The sequence below is a fragment of the Myotis yumanensis genome, unplaced genomic scaffold (genome assembly GCF_028538775.1).
Source record: "Myotis yumanensis isolate MYYU_CA2020_CCGP unplaced genomic scaffold, mMyoYum1.0.hap1 SCAF_5, whole genome shotgun sequence".
NCBI classification, from domain to species: Eukaryota; Metazoa; Chordata; class Mammalia; order Chiroptera; family Vespertilionidae; genus Myotis; species Myotis yumanensis.
Genome location: NW_027223756.1, coordinates 12,148,570 through 12,174,629, shown reverse-complemented (window position 1 = coordinate 12,174,629; position 26,060 = coordinate 12,148,570). Strand labels below are relative to the sequence as shown.

Genomic DNA, 26,060 nt, shown 5'->3' with positions numbered 1-26,060 from the left:
ATAGCACAAGGAGAGAGCAATGTATGATGTACACTGTAAGAAAATCACACCTAAGTTTCAATGAGCTTTGAAGCAAAAATCAGATATTTTTATTTCTCAATCCTCATTAAACTGATTTATCTTCTATACTAAATCTAGAAAAGGCTAAAATGACATCCCAGCAAAAAAGAAATCATTTAAATTTTTTATGTTGGCATATGGAGAATAGTTATTTTAAAGCCTAATGTATGATTCCTATATTATAAAACTTGGGGCTGTAATTTACTGAGATTTCAAAAAAAATACTAATTTGAATGAATATACCTGAAGGATTTATTGAAGGTGGTTTACTGATTAGTTAAGTTAACCTGGCTTCCAAACTCAGTCCTTCTTTTCAGCTGGGTAGTCTTGGGCTCATTGCTAAACCTCTCTGACCCCCAGTTTTCTCCATTATAAAGAGAGAGGTAATAATACTTATTTCACGGGGATGTTATGAGAATTAAATGCAACAATTTATGTAAAGTGCCTGGCGCACAGTAGTTACCGCAGCAGTGCCCCCACGGGTTTAATTAAAGCTCTGGCTCTCTGCCTCTCAGTGAACAAAAAACTTTGAGTGTCATAATTAATGGAAAAAATCCAAAAGAACAGAATGTCAAAACCACGCGCAAGATAGAAATGAATGAGCTGGCATCCTTACAAACTCCTAGGCTCTTTTTTTTTTCCTCCTAAACCTGGACTTTTCTGGCTGCTTCAAAAGTGGCACAGGGCTGCCATCTAGTGATTCAACGAATGAAAACCAAACCTTTTTTATTTAAGAACCAGAACTCTGAATCCTTTCAAAAGCACCTATCATTTACAATACATCATCTGTGTATTATATTGTGTGCTTGTATACCTGAAACCTGAATAATGTTATTAACCAATGTCACTCCAACAAATTCAATTAAAAAAAAATAATGTATGTCAACTGATAAATTGTTACAGCAGCCTAGGAAACCAGTACAGCCTTGAAGGATGAGTTCAAACTAAGCTGTTAGACAAGGAAACAGAAAGAAGAAAAGTATAATCTCATGAACATATCCTGCGATCCAGGGAGGGCAAAAGGTCTGGTGATGGACCATGGAGGAAAATAAGTCAACTCAAATGTAGGCTATCACCAGTTTGAGAGGAGCTGTGAATCTCATCCTGTGTTAGAAACTATAATCATATTAAGAGGTATTTGGATGTTGTTATGGACAACAATCTCAGGAATAAAGGAATAATCTTAGCTATTATCGTTACTCTTACCTAGATATAGAATAGGAAAGGAACACTTTACAACAGCCTTGGCCTTCAAGAGCATGGAGGGACCTGGAGCATATTATGCTAAGCAAAATAAGCCAGTCAGAAAAAGACAAGTATCACATGATCTCACTCATATGTGGAATCTAATGAACAAAATAAACTGATGAACAAAATAGATCCAGAGACATAGAAGCCTAGAACAGACTTCGGAATCTCAGAGGGAAGGGGGGGAGGGGGGAGGGTAAGAGATCAATCCAAGAACTGGTATGCATATATGCATAACCCATGGACACAGATAATAGGATGGTGAAGGCCTGGGGCAAGAGGCAGAGGCAGGCTAGAAGGAATTAATGGGGGGCAGAAGGGGACATATGTGATACTTTCAACAATAAAGATTTAATTTTAAAAAAAAAGAAGGGGAACCAAGATGGCGGCGTAGGGAGCGGACCTGTGTGTGCTGCTCTCTCACAGCATCATTGAAACTATCAACTATGAAGTAAACAACCGCCACTCAGAACCATGGGGAAGTTGGCCCAGTGGGAGATCTACAACTGGAGGAAAAGAAAGAAGCGCAGTGAGACTGAGTGGGAGCTACGGAGGCACCAAAACCAGAGGTACGCAGTCACACGCCACGCGGGCTGCAAATGGATTCTCGGTTTTTTACGAACCCTCGAATCCTCTGGGCTTGCTCGGGGCGGGTCTCTGAGGCCCCTGATCCCACAGGGAGAGGCGGCCACGGCCTTGCAGTGGTCGGAGAGCGAGGGAAGCTCTGACACGCGGCTGCTCGCCGGCACCGAGGGACAAGAAGTCCTGGTGTCCCGGGGAGGCGAGGGGCGAGGAGACGCCGCCATCGCTATTTCCTCCATGCTGGCGACTCCCTGTGACCCCGCCCTACCCTCAGGGCTGTGCCAGAGGCACAAGAGGGAATGACTGTGCTTTTACAAACTCTCAAATCCACTGAGCTGGTTCGGGCGGGTCTCTGAGGCCCCAGGCCCCAAGGTGAGAGACGGCATGGCCTTCTAGCGGTCAGAAAGCGAGGGAGGCTCTGGCGCTCGGCTGCTCGCCGGCACTGGGGGACGCAAAGTCCTGGAGTCCTGGATAGGCAAGGGGCCGCTGAGTCTCCGCCCCGGCGACTCCCTGTGACCCCGCCCTACGCAATTTACATTCCCATCTGGGCTGTGCCAGACTCAAGTAGAAACGCCTTTGCTTCTGCAAACTTTCAAATCCACTGAGCTGGTTCAGGCGGGATCATGAAGCACCAGACCCTACGGGGAGAGGCAGCACGGCCTTGCAGCCATCAGAAAGCGAGGGAGACTCTGTTGCACAGCTGCTCGCCGGCACTGGGGGACACAAAGCCCTGGCAGAGATTCAAGGGGCCGCGGAGACTCAGCCAGTGCTATTTGCTCCGCCATGGCGACTCCCTGAGTCTCAGCCCTAATCAATTTACATCCCCATCCAAGCTGTGCCAGGTGCACAAAAAGACCCACCTGCGCTTTTGCAGCCTATCCCAACAAATTGCAGACTTCAACTGCTCGCAGCCATGAGAGACACACTCAAGAAGCAGACCCAGGAGAACCAGGATGGCGGCATAAGGAAGAGACCTGTGCGTGCTACCTCACACAACAACATCGAAACTACCAAATATCAGACAAACACCTATCATACAGAACCATGGGAAAGTTGGCCCAGTGGAAGCTCTACAACTGGAAGGAGAGAAAGAACATTGAGACTGAGTAGGATGTGACACCAAGTACAGAGCCCAACCCAACAAACTGCAGATTTCAACTCCTCGCATAGAAAGAAGCGCATTGAGACTGAGTAGGATGTGCAGAGGCACCAAGTACAGAGCCCATCCCAGCAGGCTGCAGATTTCAGCTCCTTGCATCTGGGAGGGACGCAATCGGGGGGCAGAGTCGGGTCCGGGGCCGGCCAGGGCTGGGCCTGACTCGGCCGGCACTGTGGAACTGCTGTACCAGCAAGTGTACAAACATGCCCACTGGTCCCAGTCTCTTGTGGGGCGCTGGGGGACAGCAGACAGGCAGTCTGTGCACTTGGTGGAGGGCAGGAGTGCTGGATGTTCAACCACCAGGAACGCCTGGAGATTTTGTCTGGTGGGGAGCCGCCGGCAGGGGACAGAGGGCCAAACTTCCTGTTTCCCTGGTAAGGCTGGGATGGCGCCGGTGAGGTCGGGATGGCCCCGGTGAGGTTGAAACGGTCCCGGTGTGGTAGGGACGACCCCAGTCAGGTCGAAACGGCCCCCGTGAGGTAGGGACGACCCCAGTGAGGTCGAAACGGCCCCGGTGTGGTAGGGACGACCCCGGTGAGGTTGAAACGGCCCCGTGAGGTAGGGACGACCCCGGTGAGGTTGAAACGGCCCCCGTGAGGTAGGGACGACCCTGGTCAGGTCGAAACGGCCCCGGTGTGGTAGGGACGACCCCGATGAGGTTGAAACAGCCCCCGTGAGGTAGGGACGACCCCGGTCAGGTCAAAACGGCCCCGGTGTGGTAGGGACAACACCGGTCAGGTTGAAACAGCCCCGGTGTGGTAGGGACAACCCCGGTCAGGTCGAAACGGCCCCGGTGTGGTAGGGACAACCCCGGTCAGGTTGAAACGGCCCCCGTGAGGTAGGGACGACCCCGGTGAGGTTGAAACGGCCCCCGTGAGGTAGGGACGACCCTGGTCAGGTCGAAACGGCCCCGGTGTGGTAGGGACGACCCCGGTGAGGTTGAAACGGCCCCCGTGAGGTAGGGACGACCCTGGTCAGGTCGAAACGGCCCCGGTGTGGTAGGGACGACCCCGATGAGGTTGAAACAGCCCCCGTGAGGTAGGGACGACCCCGGTCAGGTCAAAACGGCCCCGGTGTGGTAGGGACAACACCGGTCAGGTTGAAACAGCCCCGGTGTGGTAGGGACAACCCCGGTCAGGTTGAAACAGCCCCGGTGTGGTAGGGACAACCCCGGTGAGGTTGAAACGGCCCCCGTGAGGTAGGGACGACCCTGGTGAGGTTGAAACAGCCCCCGTGAGGTAGGGACGACCCCAGTCAGGTCGAAACGGCCCCGGTGTGGTAGGGACGACCCCGGTGAGGTTGAAACGGCCCCCGTGAGGTAGGGACGACCCCGGTGAGGTTGAAACGGCCCCCGTGAGGTAGGGACGACCCCGGTCAGGTCGAAACGGCCCCGGTGTGGTAGGGACAACCCCGGTCAGGTTGAAACAGCCCCGGTGTGGTAGGGACAACCCCGGTGAGGTTGAAACGGCCCCCGTGAGGTAGGGACGACCCCAGTCATGTCGAAACGGCCCCGGTGTGGTAGGGACGACCCCGGTGAGGTTGAAACGGCCCCCGTGAGGTAGGGACGACCCTGGTCAGGTCGAAACGGCCCCGGTGTGGTAGGGACGACCCCGGTGAGGTTGAAACAGCCCCCGTGAGGTAGGGATGACCCCAGTCAGGTCGAAACGGCCCCGGTGTGGTAGGGACAACCCCGGTGAGGTTGAAACGGCCCCCGTGAGGTAGGGACGACCCCAGTCAGGTCGAAACGGCCCCGGTGTGGTAGGGACAACCCCGGTGAGGTTGAAACAGCCCCCGTGAGGTAGGGACGACCCCAGTCAGGTCGAAACGGCCCCGGTGTGGTAGGGACAACCCCGGTCAGGTTGAAACAGCCCCGGTGTGGTAGGGACAACCCCGGTCAGGTTGAAACGGCCCCGGTGTGGTAGGGACAACCCCGGTCAGGTTGAAACGGCCCCGGTGTGGTAGGGACGACCCCGGTGAGGTTGAAACGGCCCCCATGAGGTAGGGACGACCATGGTCAGGTCGAAACGGCCCCGGTGTGGTAGGGACAACCCCGGTCAGGTTGAAACGGCCCCCGTGAGGTAGGGACGACCCCGGTGAGGTTGAAACGGCCCCCGTGAGGTAGGGACGACCCCTGTCAGGTCGAAACGGCCCCCGTGTGGTAGGGACAACCCCGGTCAGGTTGAAACAGCCCCCGTGAGGTAGGGACGACCCCGGTGAGGTTGAAACGGCCCCCGCGAGGTAGGGATGACCCTGGTCAGGTGGAAACGGCCCCGGTGTGGTAGGGACAACCCCGGTCAGGTTGAAACGGCCCCGGTGTGGTAGGGACAACCCCGGTTAGGTTGAAACGGCCCCGGTGTGGTAGGGACGACCCCGGTGAGGTTGAAACGGCCCCCGTGAGGTAGGGACGGCCCCGGTGAGGTCGAAACGGCCCCCGTGAGGTTGGGATGACCCCGGTGAGGTTGAAACGGCCCCCGTGAGGTAGGCACGGCCCCGGTGAGGTTGAAACGGCCCTGGTGAGGCTCAGACAGCCCTGGTGAGGTTGAGACTACTCCAGTGAGGTTGGGACAAATAAAGGGGACCAGTATGGACTGATGAACAGGGGTAGATACAGAAGCAGAGCAACATTGAACAGAATGTTAAACTACAGTGGGAAGCCTGGGGAGGGTTGGGGGGGGGGATTAAGAGACCAACTGAAGGACTTATATGCATGCATATAAGATTAACCAATGGACACAAGACACGGGGCGGGGGGTAGGGGCCGGGGGAATGTCAAGGGGGGGAAAAAAGGAGACATATGTAATACTCTTTGTAATACTTTAAGAAATAAAAATTATTAAAAAAAAAAAAAAAAAAAAAAAAAGAAGACCTCTAATCATCAAGTTGGATCATGTGGAAGCTTTCTTTCTCCTAAGCCTCAAACCAAAACAGACTCTGAGGCCAGCTCTCCCTATGTCCCCTCCCGCCAATCCTAATGCTCTTTACATTACATTGCAATAAAAGCAAACAGATAAAAGATAAACTTTTTCAAGAGTTTATCTGAACATCCATTTAAATCAGGCAGCCCAAGCCAGTAATGGTTAGGAGCACTCCACCAACAGGAGGTAGGGAATAGGTTTTTACAGAGAATACAAGCAAGGAAACTATTTGAATGGCTGTACCTTAAGCAGTTGCCTGGTTTGGGAAACCCTGGCTTGCTGTTTGTGATAGGTGGTTCTTAGCTTTCATTTTCTTGGATTCCAGTGCATTGAGTCTGGTTTAAGGTCTGCTTACACATATTACCAAAGCATTAGAGCTGCCCTAGTCTAATAGCCTCCTCCTTTAATCATTTTCTCAAAACCAAGCCCGCACCCTGCAGCAAACATCACCAGAAATGGAGCCAGAGAGTCCCAGCAGGATAGTGTTTACTCCACGGTGCCTGGCAGTGAGGCATCTTGTGCAAAATAAGATATTTCTAATGAAAACAAGATAAATAGCTATATATTTACCCAAAGAAGACCTCCTCGGTCTACTTCTTTGGAACATGAGATCTGCCTCAGCCAAGATTTTTTACAAAATATTTTTATTGATTTCAGAGAGAAAGACAGAGATAGAAACTTCAAAGATGAGAGAGAATCATTCATCGGCTGCCTCCTGCACACCCCCAACTGGGAATCAAGCCTGCAACCCTGGGCACGTGCCTGACTGGGAATCGAACCGTGACCTCCTGATTCATAGTTCAAGACTCAAGCACTGAGCAATGCCAGCTGGGCTCAAGATTTAATTCACCTTGAAGATGGTTCTTCTCAGTTTCCAGGCCAAATGTCTCCATCATCCTACCCTCAAAAACTGCACTTACATTACACCCAGGATCCCATCGCTCATCAGACTGGATTTGGTCCAGACTGTCACAACCCAATATTCACTTAATGCTCTGTTTCAGTCATCATTGGGTACCAGTGATTAGACCTGAGTTTGCATAAAAACAGCCAATATATCTATTTGTTGAACTTTCTGATTGGCTATGTGACAAATGATAACATTTTGGAGCAGTTCTTTTCCCCCCAGTTATGAGTAACTTTCTCAACAGGCACACATTGACCATGAAAATAATCAGACCTGGTTACACAAATATAAGTCAGACTTGAAGTTCAAAAACAGTATGAATAAGGCACTGTCTATATTCATTTTGTTATTGTTGTTGTTAATCTTCATCCAAGGATATTTTTCCATTGATTTTTAGAGAGGGGGGAAGGGAAGGGGAGAGACACAGAGAGAGAAACATCCATGTAAGATGTCTCTTTCACATCAATTAGTGGCCTCCCTTCCACACCGCGACCAGGGCTGGGGATTAAGCCTGCAACTCAGGTACGTGCTCTTGACCAGAATCAAACCCAGGACCCTTCAGTATGAGGGCCAATGCTCTATCCACTAAGCCAAACTGGTTAGGGCACTGTCTATATTCTGGCACTCAACTGCCACAGGATCACTCTTTCTCCATAGAATTCTAGACCTTCAAATCCATGTCCTTTTCTGACTTTCCTTGACATATTACTTTTTTCAACATTCATTTTTCAAACTGTCTAATCTTTACCAATTTTATAATTAGGTGGCTTCAGAGTTTTAAAAAAGAACCCACACTGATAACACCCTGACCATTTGGGATGGCAATATTCCTATGTTTAGGCAGCAGTGATAAGGGAACTTATTAGAACATTCCCTCCAAATCCTGAGATTAATGAGTGCAAAAATAAATTCTACGTCGCAAGACTTTGCATGGAAAACTTGGCTCACTTAATCCTTAGAAAGTTCATTGTACCCTTTCAGAACTGGCCCATGTATTGTGCAATATATGTTTGCCTACTTAATGTAATTGAAAGAGCTGCCTAAATAGCTCTGCCAGAGGTGTGCTTTATTGCCTGAAGATCCCACTTTAACAATCATTTCATTATATTTTGATGTTGCCACTTTAAATTTGTATATTACCATTGGGAGATATAGAGTTTATATTTTCCAAAAATAGCTACAGCTCTTCCAGAACCTTGCAGCTGTCCATCGAGAAGCGGAACCCATTTTCCCTGCCCTTAAACTGGGCTAAGCCACTTGACCAAGAGAGAACAAAAGAAGGAACATGGTTTGACTTCAGATATTAATTAATACGAAACAATATGGCTTCTGCCTGCTCTCTTCTCCCTCCCCCTTCTTTCTCTCTCTCTCTCTCTCTCTCTCTCTCTCTCTCTCTCTCTCCTCACCCTTGGAACCCAGCCACCATGATGTGAGGAAGCCCAGAAGCCACATGGAAAGGTCACAAGTACTGTGGCCACAGCCAAAGCTGAAGTCCCAGACAGCCACACAGGTGAGCGAGTAAGTGACCCTTCAGAGAATTCCAGCTACCAACCTCCAAGCCATTCTAGCCTAATCCAGCTGAGTGTAGATTTCTTAGTAAGCAATGACATCATTGTTTTAAGTCACTTAGCTTTGAGGTGTTTCATATGTAGCCATAGATAACCAACAGGAGCAACACATTAATACTGGTACAAATTAAGCTTTCAGATTATCTAGACATTTTATAGTAGATATAGGAGCCATGCAGGATTACAACATGAAGAGAAAAAGGAAGACTTTTTCTATTTATTTTGGGTATGCTAAAACTACAAAACTCTTAGAAGAAAACAGGAAAAATGACATTGGATTTGACAATGGTTTCTTGTATATGACACCAAGAGCACAGGCAATAAAAGAAAAAATAGAAAAGTGGACTGCATCAAAATAAAAACTTTTGTGCAACAAAGGACACTCTTAAAGCAGTAAAAAGACAACCCACAGAATGGGAAAAAATATTTACAATTCATATATATGATAAGGATTAATATCCAGAATATATAAAGAATACTTACAACTCAACAACAATTTTAAAAAGCCTGATTAAAATGGAGTTGTGGCCCAGCCGGCATGGCTCAGTGGTTGAGCATTGACCTATAAACCAGGAGGCCAGGTTCGGTTCCTGGTCAGGGCATATGCCTGGGTTGCTGGCTCGATCCCCAAATGGGGGTGTGCAGGAGGCAGTGGAGCAATGATTCTCTCTCATCATTGATGTTTCTATCTCTCTCTCCCTCTTTCCTCCTCTATGAAATCAATAAAAATATATACTTTTTAAAAAAGAGTTGTGCACAGACATTTGAAAGCACATAGGTTCTTTTAGCATCTACAGTTGTACTCAGATTTCTCAGTCAGATGCTATGCAGTCCATTATACAAAGAACTCCTATATTCCCTAGGTAGATATAAAAGTTTATGGAGGCTTTACATTCTGTTAATCTTGGGGTAATGGGAAGTCAACAGAAAGATCATATACCTCATTCCGCAAAAGATCATACAAAGGTTGCAACAAGGTTAAAATAGACTGTATTTTAATCAACTATTTGTATTATTTCCCCCTTTATATCTCAAATGATAACCTATAATTTATCTAGGATTTAGTCTATACTAATAAAAGGGTAATATGCTGATTAGAGCAGACATCTTCTGGACGTCCTTCCGGACAAAGCCATGGTGGCAGGGGCCGAGGCAGAGGCAGTTAGGGGCGATCAGGCCAGCAGGGGACAGCAGTTAGGGGGCGATCAGGTCAGCAGGGGAGGGTAGTTAGGGACGATCAGGCCTGTAGGGGAGGACAGTTAGGGGCCATCAAGCCAGCAGGCAGAGGCGGTTAGGGGGCGATCAGGCCGGCAGACAGAGGCAGTTAGGAGCAATCAGGCAGGCAGGCAGGCGAGTGGTTAGGAGCCAGCAGTCCCAGATTGCGAGAGGGATGTCCTGGACTGGAGAGGGTACAGACCTGGCTGAGGGAGGGACGCCCCTCCCCCCGTCCTGTGCATGATTTTCATGCACCGGGCCTCTAGTTATAAAATAAAGATGTTTGAGAGAGCAAAAAAATAAAAAAGAGTTGTGGATGAGTCAGTGTACCTAAGCCCTTCCTTTGTTTTCACTCCAATAAATCTTACCACGATACCTCAAATCCTACCATGCATTTGTCCCTGAAATTCATTTCCCGTGACCTGTGGAAGAATCTTATTTCCACTGGCAACATAGCCACTATAGAAAACAGTGGTGGTTACCAAAAAAATTTAAAAAGAAAGTTACCATATGATGAAGCAATCCCACTTCAGTATACCCAAAAGAATTGAGAGTGGAATAAATACCTTTGTAAAAAAAAAAAAATTGAGAATAGGGTCTCAAAGAAATATCTGTATAGTAATATTCACAGCAGCATTTTCACAATAGCCAAAGATGGAAACAACCCAAGAATGATACATGCATACAATGGAATATTATTCACCCTTAAAAAGGAAAGAAGTTCTGATACATGCTACAACATGGATGATCCTTGAGGACATTATGCTAAGTGAATTAAGCCAATCACAAAAAGACAAATATTATATATGATTTCATTTACATAAAATACCTAGAATAGTCAAATTCATAGACAAACAACAGAATGCTGGTTGCCAGGAGCTAGGGAAGAGGGCATGGGGAGGTACTGTTTAATGGGTACAAGTTTCAGTTTAAGAAAATGAAAAAGTTCAGGAGATAGGTGGCAGTGATGGCTGCACACCAATGTGAATGTACATAATCCCACTGAACTATGCACTTAAAAATAGTTAAAACAGTAATTTTTATCTTATGTATATTTTACCACGATTTTTAAAATGGGCATAGGATTTGAACATTTTTCAACAGAAGATATTAAAATGACCAATAAGCATATGAAAAGATGCTCAACATCATAAGTCATTAGGCAAATGCAAACGCAAACTATGAGAGACCACCTCATAGCCACCAGGATGGCTATCATCAAACGACAGACAAGAAACGTTGAAGAAGATGTAGAGAATTGGAACCCTCACACAGTGGGAGTGTGCAATGGTACAGCTACTTTGGACCAGGAACCAAATCTGCCAGCACCTTAATCTTAGACTTCCCAGACTCCAGAACTATGAGAAATAAATGTCTATTGTTAAACCACCCAGGTTGTGGTATTTTGTTATAGCAGTTGAGTTGACTGAGACAAACCCAACTGCCCATTAACTGATGAATGAATATATAAAATGTGATATATGCATACACTGGAATATTATTTAAAAGGAATAAAGTAGTGATACATACCACAACATGGATGGACCTAGAAAACATGCTAAGTGAAAGAAGCCAATCTCAAGGGACCATACGTTGTAAGATTCCATTTTTATGAAATGTCCAGAATAGGCAAATATATAGACAGAACATAAATCATTGATAGCCTAGAGCTGGGATACCGGGAGGAGAGAATGAACAATGACTGATAATGGGTATGGGGTTTATTTTGGGATGGGCAAATGTAGGTTTACAGTTGTTCCTATGGAAAAAGATATGCAGGTTATGATTATAATAATACAAGAATAAACTGTGTTTCATGGACGCACAACTGTAAACCTCCTTTGCCCATGCTTGTATGTATATGTGAAATCTAAAGAGCAAAATAAACAAACAAACAAAATAGAAACAGACTCACACATTAGAGAACAGACTGACAGTTGTTAGAGGGGAGGGGTGTTGGGGGCTGGGTGAAAAGTGTGATGGTATTAAGAAGTACAAATAGGTAATTACAAATAGTCACAGAGATGTAGCTTATAGCAAAGGGAATATAGTCAACAATATCATGATAGCTACTATGTAATGGGCCAGGTGGGTACTTGAAACATCGGGGGGAGGGGGGGGAGGGGCGCGAATGTAAAGTACATGATTTTCTAACTACTTTGCTGTACATCTGAAACTAATACAGAATAATATAGAATGTAAATTGTAATTGAAAAATAAAAAATAATATATTTAGTCATTGATGTCAGCAGTGCCGTAAGTTATAATTTATCTTTTAAGATTACTATTTCTACAGAAAATAATATCTAACAATTATTGAGCCCTTACATGTGTTCTTTACAAGCATTAGTTCAATTAATTCTCACAACAACCTTTGACTTTGAGGTGGTACTGTTATTATTTCCCAACTACTGCAGTCACCCTTATCTGCAGGGGTATGTTTCAAGACCCCCAACAAATGCCTGAAATCATGGATAGTACTGAATCCTAGATATACTAGGTTTTTTCCTATACACGGATATGTGTGATAACGTTTAATTTATAAATTAGATACGGTAAGAGATTAACAATAATCCTATATATTAAAAGTCTAATATGCTAAGTGTCTGGTTGTCCATTCAACCAATCAAAGTGTAATATGCTAATGATATGCTAAGGCCGCTCAACTGCTCGTTATGACGTGCACTGACCAACAGGGGGCAGACAGTTCACCAGTCGATCAGTCGCTATGACATGCACTGACCACCAGGGGGCAGATGCTCCAACCAGTAGGTTAGCTTACTGCTGGGGTCCAGCCAATCGGGACTGAGACGGGCCAGACACACCCTGGGGCCATCCCTCCATCCCTCTCCAACTTGCCAACCTCCCTAGTCCCTCCCCGGCCGATGATGCACGGGTGAGGTCCCTCGGCCTGGCCTATGCCCTCTCACAATCCAGGACCCCTCGGGGATGTTGGAGAGCCAGTTTCCGCCTGTCCCAAGGGACCACACTGGTACATGAATTCGTGCACAGGGCTTCTAGTAACTAATAATAAAATAGAGCAATTATAACAACACACTGTAATAACATGTATGTGAGTGTGGTCTCTCTCTCTCAAAATATCTTATTGTGCTGTACTCACCGGCTTCTTGTGATGCTATGAGATGACGCAACACCGACGTGATGAGACGAAGTGAGGTGAATGACCCAGGCTGTGGCAAAGCATGAGGCGGGGATGGATGTATCGTCAGGAGGGCCCTCCGTCCCACAAAGGCAAGGCCTTTTCCATCTTAACGGAGCACTTATCACAGACTGTGGCCAGAACTTCCGCAGTTTGAGGCGCGACAGCAAAACTAGCACAAATTTCTTGTTTCTTTCTCACAATTTCACAGCTCGAGTGGGAGGTTAGTTCTTACCCTAAATTTTAGCAACCTGAGCATACAATTTTTTTTCCCATTTCTTGTTACGATAAGAACTTTATACTTTTCAATTAAGGGAAGCACTTCACGGCTTCTCTTTGGCATATCCGAGTTGCCAGAATCGCTGCTCTCACACTTTGGGGTCGTTAATAAGTAAATAAGGGTGACTTGGCCGCAGCTAGGCCTCACCTGCTGGTGGGCCTGATCCCGGGGCCTGAGGGCGGGCGCGGCTGCAGCGTGGGCACGCTGACATGGGCGAGTCTGCAGCGTGGGCACGCTGACGTGGACAGGGCACGCTGACGTGGGCACGCTGACATGGGCGCGTCTGCAGCGTGGGCACGCTGACATGGGCGAGTCTGCAGCGTGGGCACGCTGACGTTGGCAGGACACGCTGACGTGAGCACGCTGACGTGGGCACGCTGACGTGGGCACGCTGACATGGGCGCGTCTGCAGGGTGGGCACGCTGACGTGGGCACGCTGACGTGGGCACGCTGACATGGGCGCGTCTGCAGGGTGGGCACGCTGACGTGGGCAGGACTCATGTCCAGGACAGGGCCACGCGCGCAACTCGCGAGATTTCATCATGCCACTCAGAACAGTGCGCAATGTAACACGAATTGTCCGTTTCTGCGGTTCTCCGTTTAATATTTTCAGACAGAAAACCGAAACCTCAGAGAGCAAAACTGCAGGTGGGGGCGACCACGGCAAACTACGCCAAGTACTGAGGTTATGAACTCAGAACTGAGAAAACTGACATCCAACTGTAGCCTATCCCTTCGTGTCTCAACCAAACTACTGCTTTTCGTTATTAAACGTTCTTCTACAAGGCCAGGCTTGGCAGGAGATTTACTTATTTCCAAAAAAAATAATAACTGTTTCAGGGCTATTTGGCAGTATTATTTATCACATGCAAATATTTTCATACTCACACAAACTGTATTTATGGCTTCATAATGTAAATACATGTACATTTCCATTGGAAATAGAAACTTCTATAATGTGCCTTAAAGTGTTTATTCTGTTTGAGCTAAATCTGTGCATGAGTGACTTCCAACAAAAGCTAGATATTTTAAGACGTCTTGAGCCAATTGATGCCTCGTTCCATCATATTTTAACTACATAAAGGTACAAAAATGCGGGGGGTTTTTTGTTATTCTTATGTCAGCTCTGATATAAAGCTCCTAAACTTGACAGAACAGGATATTTTAAATTAAAAAAAATAGTCCTTTGAATAATTTGAAACTGGAAATTGTGAATATAAAATCCATGTAGAAACAAACACATAAAGGATTTGGTGATATTTCTTTACATCTATTAAAAAATGTTTAAGCAAGCTAAATACACAGAATTTCTGCTCCTTTACGCTGCTTGTTTCCATTGTAGTCTGTGGGTATTTGACCAGAAGCTTCTAGAACAATACAGTGAACCAAATATAAATCGTCTTAGTGTCATAGAGGCCTTAGATTGGAGGGAGGAAGGGAGGGGAGAGAGAGAGAGAGAGAGAGAGAGACAGAGAGAGAGAGAGAGATTTGTTGCTCAGTCTCCAGGCCATTATTTTTCCTAAGGCCATTTCCTTCTGAGCTTCACTTCTCCTGTACTTAAATGTTGTTGATGAAGAAAAAAGTATGAAGATGGCAGCTGAATATTTCATCAAGTCTGGGAAATACACTACAAGTCAGCCATTTGACTCAGAGAAATTCATTATTAACTATACACATCTTTAAAGTCATAGTTAATAAAGGACTCATTTCCTTTACAAGGGTACATAACTGAGTCTTACATTTGCACATTTTGCTAATTAGGTCTTTTAAATTATTTAAATTATAGTCTGTATTCCAATATTATGGAATAAAAATGACGGTGAGGGTGGGAGGAAGAGAAAAGGTAAAGAGTGTCCATTTGACTTGACTAATCAATTTTTCTTCAGTGCTATTGAAACTGTTTTTTATGTACAAAATTTTTCTATCTTAATTCAAAGTAACACAATCCTAATGTGAGAAAAAAACATTTTATTACATAAAATTGTTATTATCTAAAATCTCACGTGAAAATTTCCAGTACCAGTAAGGTCTAGAAATTAACATATGCAATTTAGATACTTTTAGTGTCAAATAAATAATTCTAATACTCTGATTCTAGGCTGAGAATAGAAGACTAAGACAATAGAGAAAACACAACTGTATGTTTAAGGAAGACATTTCAAAAGAAATGTTAGTGATTTAATAATTTATCAAGTACTTACTGTGTTATGGGCACAGTGCCTACCGCTTTACTTACTTTGCATTATTTAATCTTCTCAGTAACCATATGAACAAAATACTTTTACTTCTTATTTTTGAGGAATGTTTAGTCAGTAGCCTGTGATTTGAAAATAAGTCAGTTTTACTCCAAAGTCTAATGTTTATTCTGTCCATTGGACTATATGCTCCACAAGGCCAGGGACCAGTATATTTTGTTCTCTACTAGCACATTTTATGTGTTCAAAAGATATTAGTGAACAAATGCCTGTGTAAATACATTTCTAATTTTGTTATTAAAATCCCAAAAGAGAAACACATAATTTTCTAAGCTCACAAATTATTTTAATAAGTACTTTTTAAGTGTTTTACATTGACCACTGATACTCATTGCATAGTTTATTTTCAAGGAGAACCAAGGCCACTTCCCCATTTGCAAGGCCGCACTTTGTCAAACTGACCTGATTATGTGGTTGAAATATTATTCTGCAGCATTAACTTTTCCTCCCCAGTTGTCCCTCCCGCTCCTCCCCACAACTCTGCCCTCATTTCAGGACTTGGTTCTGTGGCATTGCCCCAGGGAAGGGCAAGGTAGGGCAAACAGCAGAGATGCCAGCAAGACTTTCAGATTTTTACTTTGTGAAAACCCAGATAATCACTAACTAGGAAGAAGCCATCAGAATAGAGACATTCAAGTACAGACCCTGAAAACTGATAAATGACTCCTTGCTCACGAGTCCTTCTAATGTAGACCTTTCTCATTTGTGGCCATCTGGGAGAGAGAAGAGAGGGAGTTCAGAAAGGCTTCAAACATTATTTTCCTACTAACCCAGCACAGACTCACAATCAGAGGTTGAGTTCACTCACAGTAAATAAAAAGAACAACAATGCTTCACACACAGACCTGTGAACTGAGATTCACAGTCACCACAATTATTTTGCCCATGTATTCCTCTTAAGAGTCAACCACGCTTTTCATTTTAAGCCATTGAAAAACTACTAATTTTTTTATTTCAATTGGCTTAAAACATCAAACTCAGAAAATCGGTGTAAGACCAAGAATTTATGTAGCCCAACTCCACTCTGAGACCAAGTATGCAAAAAAGCAAAACAAGACAAGGATCCATTGATTTCCACAGCTCACCAAGAGAAGTTTCTGGACTTTAATAAACTAGCCCGTAAAAAACCCACCACCTCTCCGTTTGAAATGAAAACGCAGACTTTATTTATTTATTTATTTATTTTTAACTTTTTTTTGGTAACTAGCCAAGGTACTTTTAGAAGGAGGGGTAGAACCGCTCTGCTAAACCTCAGGGAACAAGAAGTCCCAGTACATTCGGGAATGGCACGCTAGCCAATCCGGCCGCCGCAGACACCTGGCCCGGGCCAGGATTGGTGCGCGCAGCAGGTCCTTCGCCCTCCTCTTCATTGAAGACACCTTGGGAAATTCTCCAATAAGAGACTCTTAGTGGGAGGGGGCGTGGTCTCGAGGGGCGGAGAATTGGCCTCCTCTCTACAAACCCGTCCTCTTTGGTCCGCGGGGGCCATCCATCAAATGAACTGCACCAATTAGCGGCGACAAAGCTCCCCTGGCCTAGCAGGAAGGCCCCGCCCTCCGATATATTCCCCGGGAGGCCCGTCGCGGTCCCTTCGGCTCCGAGCTGACCCAGAGGAGGGCAGTGTCGTCTGGGCGGCGCTGCGGAGACCTCCACCCAGGACAGCTCCCCCTCCCCGGGCCTGTGCCCTCTTGCCCGCGAGTCCCCGTGCCTCTAGGACTTCTCGGATCTGATATCGTGGGCGGAGGTGCGAGCAGGCCCGGGGAGGGAAGATTCCAGCGAAGGAGCCGCATTCGCGATCAAGGTGAGCTGGGCCTGCGGGGCTGGCATAGCGGGCGGGGAGGGAGCCAGGCTGGGGCACGGGATGGGGGGTGAGTCTGGCCGCGTCCTTCCCCTCGGGTAGCTAATCCGCTGCTGTCAGCAACAAGTCCGGGCGAGTCCGAGCCCCGAGGGGCGGGGCCAGGTCCGACTTGTCTCCGATCCGCGGGGTCCAAGTGTCAAAGCGGGCAGGCGGGGTCCCAGGGACCAGCCCGGGGGAGAACCCGTCAAGTGAGTGGCTCGTCATCCGCGCCCCCCTTCTGTAACCCAGCGCTGAAGGTCCCCTGCATTCCTGTCTTTCGGTTGTGTAGGGAGGGACCGTGTGTGTGTGCGTCCAAGACTTAGCGTGGTGCCTGGGACACAAATGTGCAATATTATTAATAAGCAATAAAATTATCAACCCACTTCAATTTATTAATTTAGAAAACTCCCAGTTTCCTCTTGCAGGTTGGATTAGCCTCCCACCCCCTCTGTGCTCCTATAACACTCCTTAAGCTTCCTTTCCTAACACCAGTAAAAGTTCACAGTTATTGAGCACCGTGGGCCAGGCACTGTGCTAAATTCTGCATGAATCGTCTTATTTAATCTTCACAGCCAGAGAGACATATTATTGCCTCATTTTACAGACGTAGAAGTAAGGTCATTAATATTGCCCAGTGTTGATTAGGCACCTACTGTATATGCTAAGCTCTATACCCAGGTGACCTCATGTATTCCACACAAGTCAGTGAGGTGGGTAATAATAACCTCATACCCACTTTACAGATGAGGAACTGAGGGCTAAGAAAAATTATCTAACCTGAACAGTTCCCACTGTTAATGCATGGCAGAATTTCAAAGTTTTGGTATCTTGTCTAACAACTCATAGTCATCTCTTGACAGCGAATGGAAGGTTTGCAATATTTTAAAACTGCAATGACTTAGATTCACTAGCAGCGCTGGGGGAGGGGAAACTTATGTTATCAAGCACTTGGCACAATACAGTGCAGGAAGGGCTATTCTTATCCTTTCTGGGCTTTGTTCTATATATAGATGATAGAGGTCCTCACAACAACTGACTCTCAGAAACTGCTACACCAGCTGAACGCCCTGTTGGAACAGGAGCCGAAATGCCAGCCAAAGGTCTGCGGCTTGAGACTCATTGAATCTGCTTACGATAAAGGCCTCAGGATGACTGCAAGACTGAGGGACTTTGAAGTGAAGGATCTCCTTAGTCTAACTCAGTTCTTTGGCTTCGACACAGAGACATTTTCTCTGGCTGTGAATTTACTGGACAGATTCCTGTCCAAAATGAAGGTATGTTTAAAGCTACATTACCCTGAGTGTTTTGTTTGGTTTTTATTCTCGCCCGAGGATATGTTTTACTGATTTTAGAGAAAGAGAGAGAGAAAAACATGGATCAGTTGTCTCCCATACGTGCCTCGACCAGGAATCAAACCCACAAGCTAGGTATGTGCCCTGACCAGGAATTGAACCCATAACCTTTTGGTGTATGGGACAATGTTCCAACCAACTGAGCCACCCAGCCAGGGCTACCCTGTGTGTTTCTTTGTTTTGCTCAATGTTTTAGAGATGGAATTGCTAGCTTTGGGCTGGTATTCATAAACTTGACCTTTTTTATTTTCAGCAGGTAGCCCAGGCATTCTCTGTACTACAGCACTGATGAATACTCTTTTTTTAAAATCAAGAGTAATGCATTATTTATTAGATTTAACTTCTGACACTGAAACATAGTCTAATACCAAATCATTAATTGCAGTCTCCCAGTAGGAGAGTTGGCTGTTATTTTTTAAAATCTTTCTTGATAGGCTGGGTGTTTTCACTTTTTTTAAAAAAAATGTGTTAGCATCAGAATGCTAGGTTGTGATTAATAATTAGAGATGTTATCAACCACTTGGTCAATAAAGTATATTGATCTCCACTCATATATAAAGCTATACTTGTTTTAGCCTTAGACATACTCAAGTCTTGCTTATGTTTGGCATTTCCAGCATCTGCTTATATATAGTAGAGTATCTTCTGATGGAGCAGCATTTACATAATTATTTTCCTATATTTGGATAAGCAGGATATCAATGTATCTTTCAAAGCTAGCTTAGCTATTAAAAATACATCTGCCTTCTCTGTGTGCCCATGGTCATTGGTAGATAATGAGATAATCTGACAGTTGGAATAAAACTCATCTTTTAGTTCTCGATACCTAACACAATGTATCCTATATAGGAGGAACTCAATAATGTATTTGTTGAATTGGATGGCTCAAGGAATTTGTTGAATAGGTTAATTATGCAACTCTTTAGACAGCATGTGCAAGCATTATCTTTGAATCTATAAATGTTGCACAGATGAGTAATATACATCTATCCCTTCAGTATATTATATAGTCTTATGTGAGAAAGTTTGCACTATCATACAGAAGAAGGCATAATAAGAAAAGTAAATATATTATACTGCTAAAGAAGTATAAAGGTATTGCTGAAGGGGTTCTAAAAAGAGGAGAGTTACAAACACTTGTAAAGGCTTCTTAAAATTGTATTTGAGCTACAACTTCAGAGTGGAGATAATTTGACTGTCTCACATTGTAGACATTCAGAAGGTGATAAGTAAATAAGAGCTTGGTAGCAGAGAGAGCTTTACAGGCAGAGTGAAAGTGATATGCTATAGTGTTTTAAACAGGTGTTACTACAGAGAAAACAGCCTGGGAAAACACAACATTCTGGAAAGAAATTTTGTGTGTAAGCTGTAAGGTGTTTCAGTCTTCATCTAAGCCTTTGACCAGTTAACGTATTTAGTCCAACTAGAACAGAGCACTTATACTTAGTTCTATAGTGATTAAAAAAAAAAAAAGAATTTTTATTTGCTGAACCCAAACATTATTCTGCAACTTAGTCCAGTTACTCCAAATTTGGTTCCAAGTGGGGTGCATTGTATTGTCAGGCCACAGTTGACTTGTTAATTCCTTTAGAGATGACAAATATACCTCAAAGGTTCATTTTCATAATGATGGGTCTGAGTTCTAGATTATCTTTTTTTTTTTAATTGAAATAAGGTAAAGACATGGACTTATTGTCTTTTTTAGGTTCAGCCCAAGCACCTTGGGTGTGTTGGACTAAGCTGCTTCTACCTGGCTGTAAAATCAATAGAAGAGGAAAGGAATGTCCCATTGGCAAGTGACTTGATCCGAATAAGCCAGTATAGGTTCACCGTTTCAGACCTGATGAGAATGGAGAAGATTGTATTGGAGAAAGTGTGTTGGAAAGTCAAAGCTACTACTGCCTTTCAGTTTCTGCAACTCTATTATTCACTCATTCAAGAGAACTTGCCATTTGAAAGGTATGTAATCTTTGTCTTGAACCAAGGCTTTTTGGAAATTAGAATGTTATTGTCTGGATCAGTGGTTCCCAAACTTATTTGGCCTACCGCCCCCTTTCCAGAAAAAATATTACTCAGCCCCTGGAAATTATTTTTTTTTAAATTTTAATAGCAGTTACTCATCGCCCCCAAATGCACCTGTGGCCATCACGCCCCCCTGGATCGCTGCAGCGCCCACCGGGGGGCGGTAGCGCCCACTTTGGGAATCACTGGTCTGGATGATGCTTAAAATCAATATCCTGGGAGAATTCCTATCAAAGGACCTGCAGCTCCTTGAATTTCACACTTCACTGTCCCGCAGAAATGAGACTTTCAGTTGTCAATAGCCTCTGGAAGTATGTGAAGGCTAATTCTTGAGACTAAAGGATATTTCACCTTTTACTTAGATTTCATTTTCCATTTATAGACTAGTTAATTTATAAAACCTAGTAGGTATGCATCTAACAGATTACTGGAAAAAGGAACTTCAGTAGATGCAGAAATAGATTTATTAAAATCCAAAGAAACCATAGTGAAGGCCTGGGGCAGGAGATGGGTATGGGCTAGAAAGGGGTCAAAAGGGGAAAAACTGGGACATCTGTAATACTTTCAACAATAAAGATATTTTTTAAGTTAAAAAAGATAAAAAGAAACCTTGTTAGTTATGGCATGATACTTTTTATTTTTTTGGCCCAAATGACTTAAAATTCATGTTTGCTATCCTTAAGGAGTTACTTATTTTTAAGGCGTTCATGTCTCTGAAGGAAGAGGAATTGTTTACTGCAAATAATTTATTTTCTGTGTGTATAAACTTAAACTTTAAAATTGACTTGTGTCTTTCTAAAAATTTGACTTTTGATTAGATGTAAAATGATCTACATAAAATTAATCTCATTTTCTTTTTAAAGGAGGAATAGCCTTAATTTTGAAAGATTAGAAGCTCAACTTAAGGCATGCCACTGCAGGATCCTATTTTCTAAAGCAAGGGTAAATATTTTATATAAAGAGTAAACCTATTTATGTACCTGTTTTTATAGTCAACATTTACCTTAAATTTTTTTCTTTTAGCCTTCTGTGTTGGCATTGTCTATCATTGCATTGGAGATCCAAGCACAGAAGTGTGTAGAGTTAACAGAAGTCCTAGAATGTCTTCAGAAACATTCCAAGGTATGTCAAGGTCATTCCTGTTAGCAGCTGTAAAAGAAACTAATCCACTTGTACTGTCTCCTGAACTAAAATGAGATATCATGTGTTTGAAACTTGAGTAGCTTCAAATATTTTGACAAGGAAAGACACATGTTAATAAGATTACAAGTATTACTGTAGTTAAATACCATAGAACTTTTTTGTTTGTTTTTTTGTTTTCTTTTTCTTTTTATTACAAAGGGTATTACATGTGTCCTCCCCCCCCCCCCCCCCCCCCCCCCCCCGCCCTTGACAATCCCCTGGCCTCCCCTACCCCCCAGTGTCTTATGTCCATTGGTTATGCTCATATGCATGCATACAAGTCCTTCGGTTGATTTCTTACCCCCCTCCCTACTGCCCCCCAACCCTCCCTGGCCTAATTGAGTAATAATTTTTTAAAATTTATGCACAGATAAATGGCAGAGATTTGACCTTCTGGCAAGAGCTCGTATCCAAGTGTTTAACTGAATATTCATCAAACAAGTGCTCCAAACCAAATGTTCAGAAGTTGAAATGGATTGTTTCTGGGCGGACTGCACGGCAATTGAAGCATAGTTACTACAGAATAACCCATCTCCCAACAATTCCTGAAACGGTTCCTTAATTGGTAAATTGGGTTCATAGTTATTTCCCATATAGAAAAATTTTTATAATGCTATAATTTTCTTCTATAATTCAAGAATTAAAATCGGAATTATTTTCCAAACAAAAATGGAATTGGACTACAAAGGGGATAATGACTTCACTGATCTAGTCAGCTAATATTTTAGGGCATTAACTACATTCAAGGCACAACACCCTAACAATAAGGAAATATCCAACCTTTGGTATGTAATTTAGCCATTTCGTTACATTATCAGCTTAGGAAACAGTATCCTGTTGAATAACTGGAATTTTAAATGTAGCACTTAGCTCAGCTAGCATAGCTCAGTGGTTGAGCATCGACCTAGGAACCAAGAGGTCATGGTTCGATTCCAGGTCAGGGCACATGGCTGAGTTGTGGGCTCGATCCCAATGTGGGGAGTGCAGGAGGCAGACAATCAATGATTCTCTCTCATCATTGATGTTTCTCTCTCTATCCCTCTCCCTTCCTCTCTGAAGTCAATAAAAAATCTATTTAAACTATAATAATAAAAAATAAAAGCACTAAAACAATAATATTTAATTGAACATCATTCATTTTGCTTTATGTAGACTCAAACTCTGGCTCATTTAAAGTTACACAAGCCTGAGTAGGACAATAGGACCAAAAGTTTGAACCATATATGAATTAGTGTGAGATTACCTTATATGCAAAATCAGTATGGTCTTGGATGTTGTATTTAAAGAAAAATAAGTTATGCCAGATAGTCTTCACATTGGGTGTTTGGAAACCAGCAGATTACACTATAGTTTGTATCATTGCTATAGCAGTTAGAACCCTAGGAAATTGTTACATGCCTGATTGTCACTGACATATATTCTTGCTATCTAAATATAAATCTGTGATTTTTTTCCTATTGAAAACTCAATGTTAACATTTAACACACCTACGTGTGACATGATTATGAATCTTAGATATGAGCAGTAAGTCGTTTTTTTTTGTTTTTGTTTTTTTTTAAAATATATTTTATTGATTTTTTACAGAGAGGAAGGGAGAGAGATAGAGAGTTGGAAACATCGATGAGAGAGAAACATCGATCAGCTGCCTCCTGCACATCTCCTACTGGGGATGTGCCCGCAACCCAGGTACATGCCCTTGACCGGAATCGAACCTGGGACCTTTCAGTCCGCAGGCCGACGCTCTATCCACTGAGCCAAACCGGTTTCGGCAGTAAGTCGTTTTTAACAGTAATACTTATGTTTGGCAAACTTCTAATAACTTGATTTTTTGTTTGTTTAAATAGGATTATTACAGCAACAAAAACTTCTCTGAAGCCTTTCGCCACAATCCTGAAGGATGGATTCCATAATGTTATAGTGAATTTAAGCTGTGAATCCTCAAAACATCGTAACTGGATTAGCATTGATGTTCTCAGATTTGGGAAAACTGCCTAATTAACATTATGCTATAATGGAATTATGCTTAAATTTGAATTCAGCTGAGGCATACAAACAAAGCCAAGTCCATAATGTGAAATGTTAATGAAAAGTCTGGGAAGGTAAACTGTGAATCTTCATTTCTAACATTGATCCAACTTTCTATATTGGGTCAGTATATTTAGGAGGTATTAAAAATGATAACCTACTTAATTTAAATTTTAAATTATGAGGTTTACATCAAAAACAATATTTCATAAATGCACTTTTAAGACATTATAAGGGTCACTATTTTAGACAGTGAATATGGTTTCTTAGCACCCATAATGCAAGTAATAGATTATTCAGAGATGTGGACTTGATTGCTACATGGGAATTACATTCATTTTATATAAAGCAAAACTACATCCCTGTTAATCTTGGAGTATTATCTTTAACATTTTTTCTATAAGACAGGTGATATTTGTGTCCAGGGAAAAAAGTTTTTATGCAAAATCTCTAGTCACATTGAGAAAATTCGTTTTATTGTACTAGTGACTCAAATTAACATCACTCTGAAAACGTGCTCATTTAACACTCCAGAAGTTTTTACTAAGGACTGTTTTTATAAAACTGCCATTGCTTCTAATTTACAACTCTGTTTAAAATGAAGGGAATATACTTTCACTAATTTTCCCTACTGTGCCAACAGAAGGTCTTAAGTAAATACCCATCTTTATAATCATGAGGTTGCTGAGGTAGTATTCAGGACTTGCTAGTAAGTCAGTGAATACAAGGAGATCTACAGTGTTAGAAGCGTTATAAACCACTCAGTGCAATGTGTAGCCTGAGTCCATCCAAGATGGTTGTGCCCAATGTTGACATCATGTTATGAATAAATATGCACTGGAAAATAAACCAAAGAACCACAGTATATCTCATACTTATGTAAACAATATGTTTTGTAGGTAACTTTTCAGTTTTCCCAAAAGGCTGATACATTTCAATATTTCAATTACATCCATGTTAATTCTGAGTTTGCAGAGGTAACCTAACCAACTACCATTGTGTTTTAGTACTAAGGAGGATGTACATTTCAATAAAGTGATTGAAATGCATTTCTTTGCTGGGTGGTTTTCTAATTTGTTTCTCTTCTGATTCAACAAACTATTTTGGTAATGTGATGGCAGAACCACAATATAAAGCTATCTCTACTCAGTCTATTTTTTAAATCCTCACCAGAGGATACTTTTTCCATTGATTTTTAAGAGAGTGGAAGGAATAGAGGGAGGAGAGAGAGAAACATGGGACATGCCGACTGGTTGCCTCCTGCACACAAATGACTGGGCAGGGCTGGAACCTGCAAGCCAGGCATATGCCCTTGACCAGGAATCAAACCCATGACCCTGTGGTGCCTGGGGCCAGTGCTCTAACCATTGGTCAACACCAGCCAGGGCTCTACTCAGTAAAGTAAGATGTATGGTAGCAGAAAAAAAATCTCTATAATATGGCCATTATTTACTTGAAGCTTTTACTCTAATGGTTTTCTAAAGTAGACATGATGATAAATATGCTTAATGTGCATTAAAAATTGATTTTTTTGCACCATGGTTATTTTTATCATTTGGATTCATCACTAGTATGGATGTCCTTAATACAACTTCACCCTTAGATTCAGCCCACTTGAAGTTTTGTGTAAACCCTCTTTACCTAATTAAACAGAATTCCAGATAGTGGTAGTTAACTGCCAAGTATTGTGTTAGATCTACTGGTTATTACTGAACTAAAACAATATGTAATTTTGAACTGTTCATGTTTAATTAAAGGAACCAAAGTAAACACTACAAGGGATTACTGATGAAAGAAAAACTTAAATGTCCCCTTTTGCACTCGATTCAGATAATTTAATAAGCTCTATTCTCACAAGTGTTATTTTTAAAAAGGTTACTTGAACCTTATCTGTATTTCCAATTAAGCTATATACTACCTAAACAATAGACATTTCTGATCTAATATTTGTGGTTAGCAATAATAGTTTTTATTTTTAGGTACTATTGCCAGATATTTTATATGAATCATCTCATGTAATCCTCCAAAATGTATGAAGTTATCCCAATTTACAAATGAACTGGTAGGGTGTGTGGAGGAGGCAGCTGATTGATGTTTTGCTCTCACACTGATGTTTTTCTCCCATCCTCTAAAACGTTCAATAAAAATATCTTTTTAAAAAAATAAAGCACTGGCACATAATGTGGAAATCCTCTAAAACATTATGCTAAGTGTAAGAAGCCAGTAAAAAACGATCACATATTATCTATATATATAAAAGCCTAAGCAACTGAATGACTGGTTGACCAGTCGC

The 26,060-nt window shown here is 43.1% G+C and overlaps 1 protein-coding gene across 1 annotated transcript; it reads left to right on the top strand.

The window, feature by feature from the left end:
* The first annotated feature begins 16,929 nt into the window (after positions 1 to 16,929).
* On the top strand, positions 16,930 to 24,816 carry CCNG1 (cyclin G1). Its single transcript, XM_070414466.1, has 7 exons — positions 16,930 to 17,150; positions 18,197 to 18,460; positions 20,244 to 20,497; positions 21,424 to 21,502; positions 21,584 to 21,682; positions 22,113 to 22,307; positions 23,587 to 24,816. Exons 2-6 carry the CDS (start codon positions 18,197 to 18,199, stop codon positions 22,302 to 22,304), a joined length of 888 nt encoding a protein of 295 aa, XP_070270567.1. The 5' UTR covers positions 16,930 to 17,150; the 3' UTR covers positions 22,305 to 22,307; positions 23,587 to 24,816.
* The last annotated feature ends 1,244 nt before the right edge of the window (positions 24,817 to 26,060 follow it).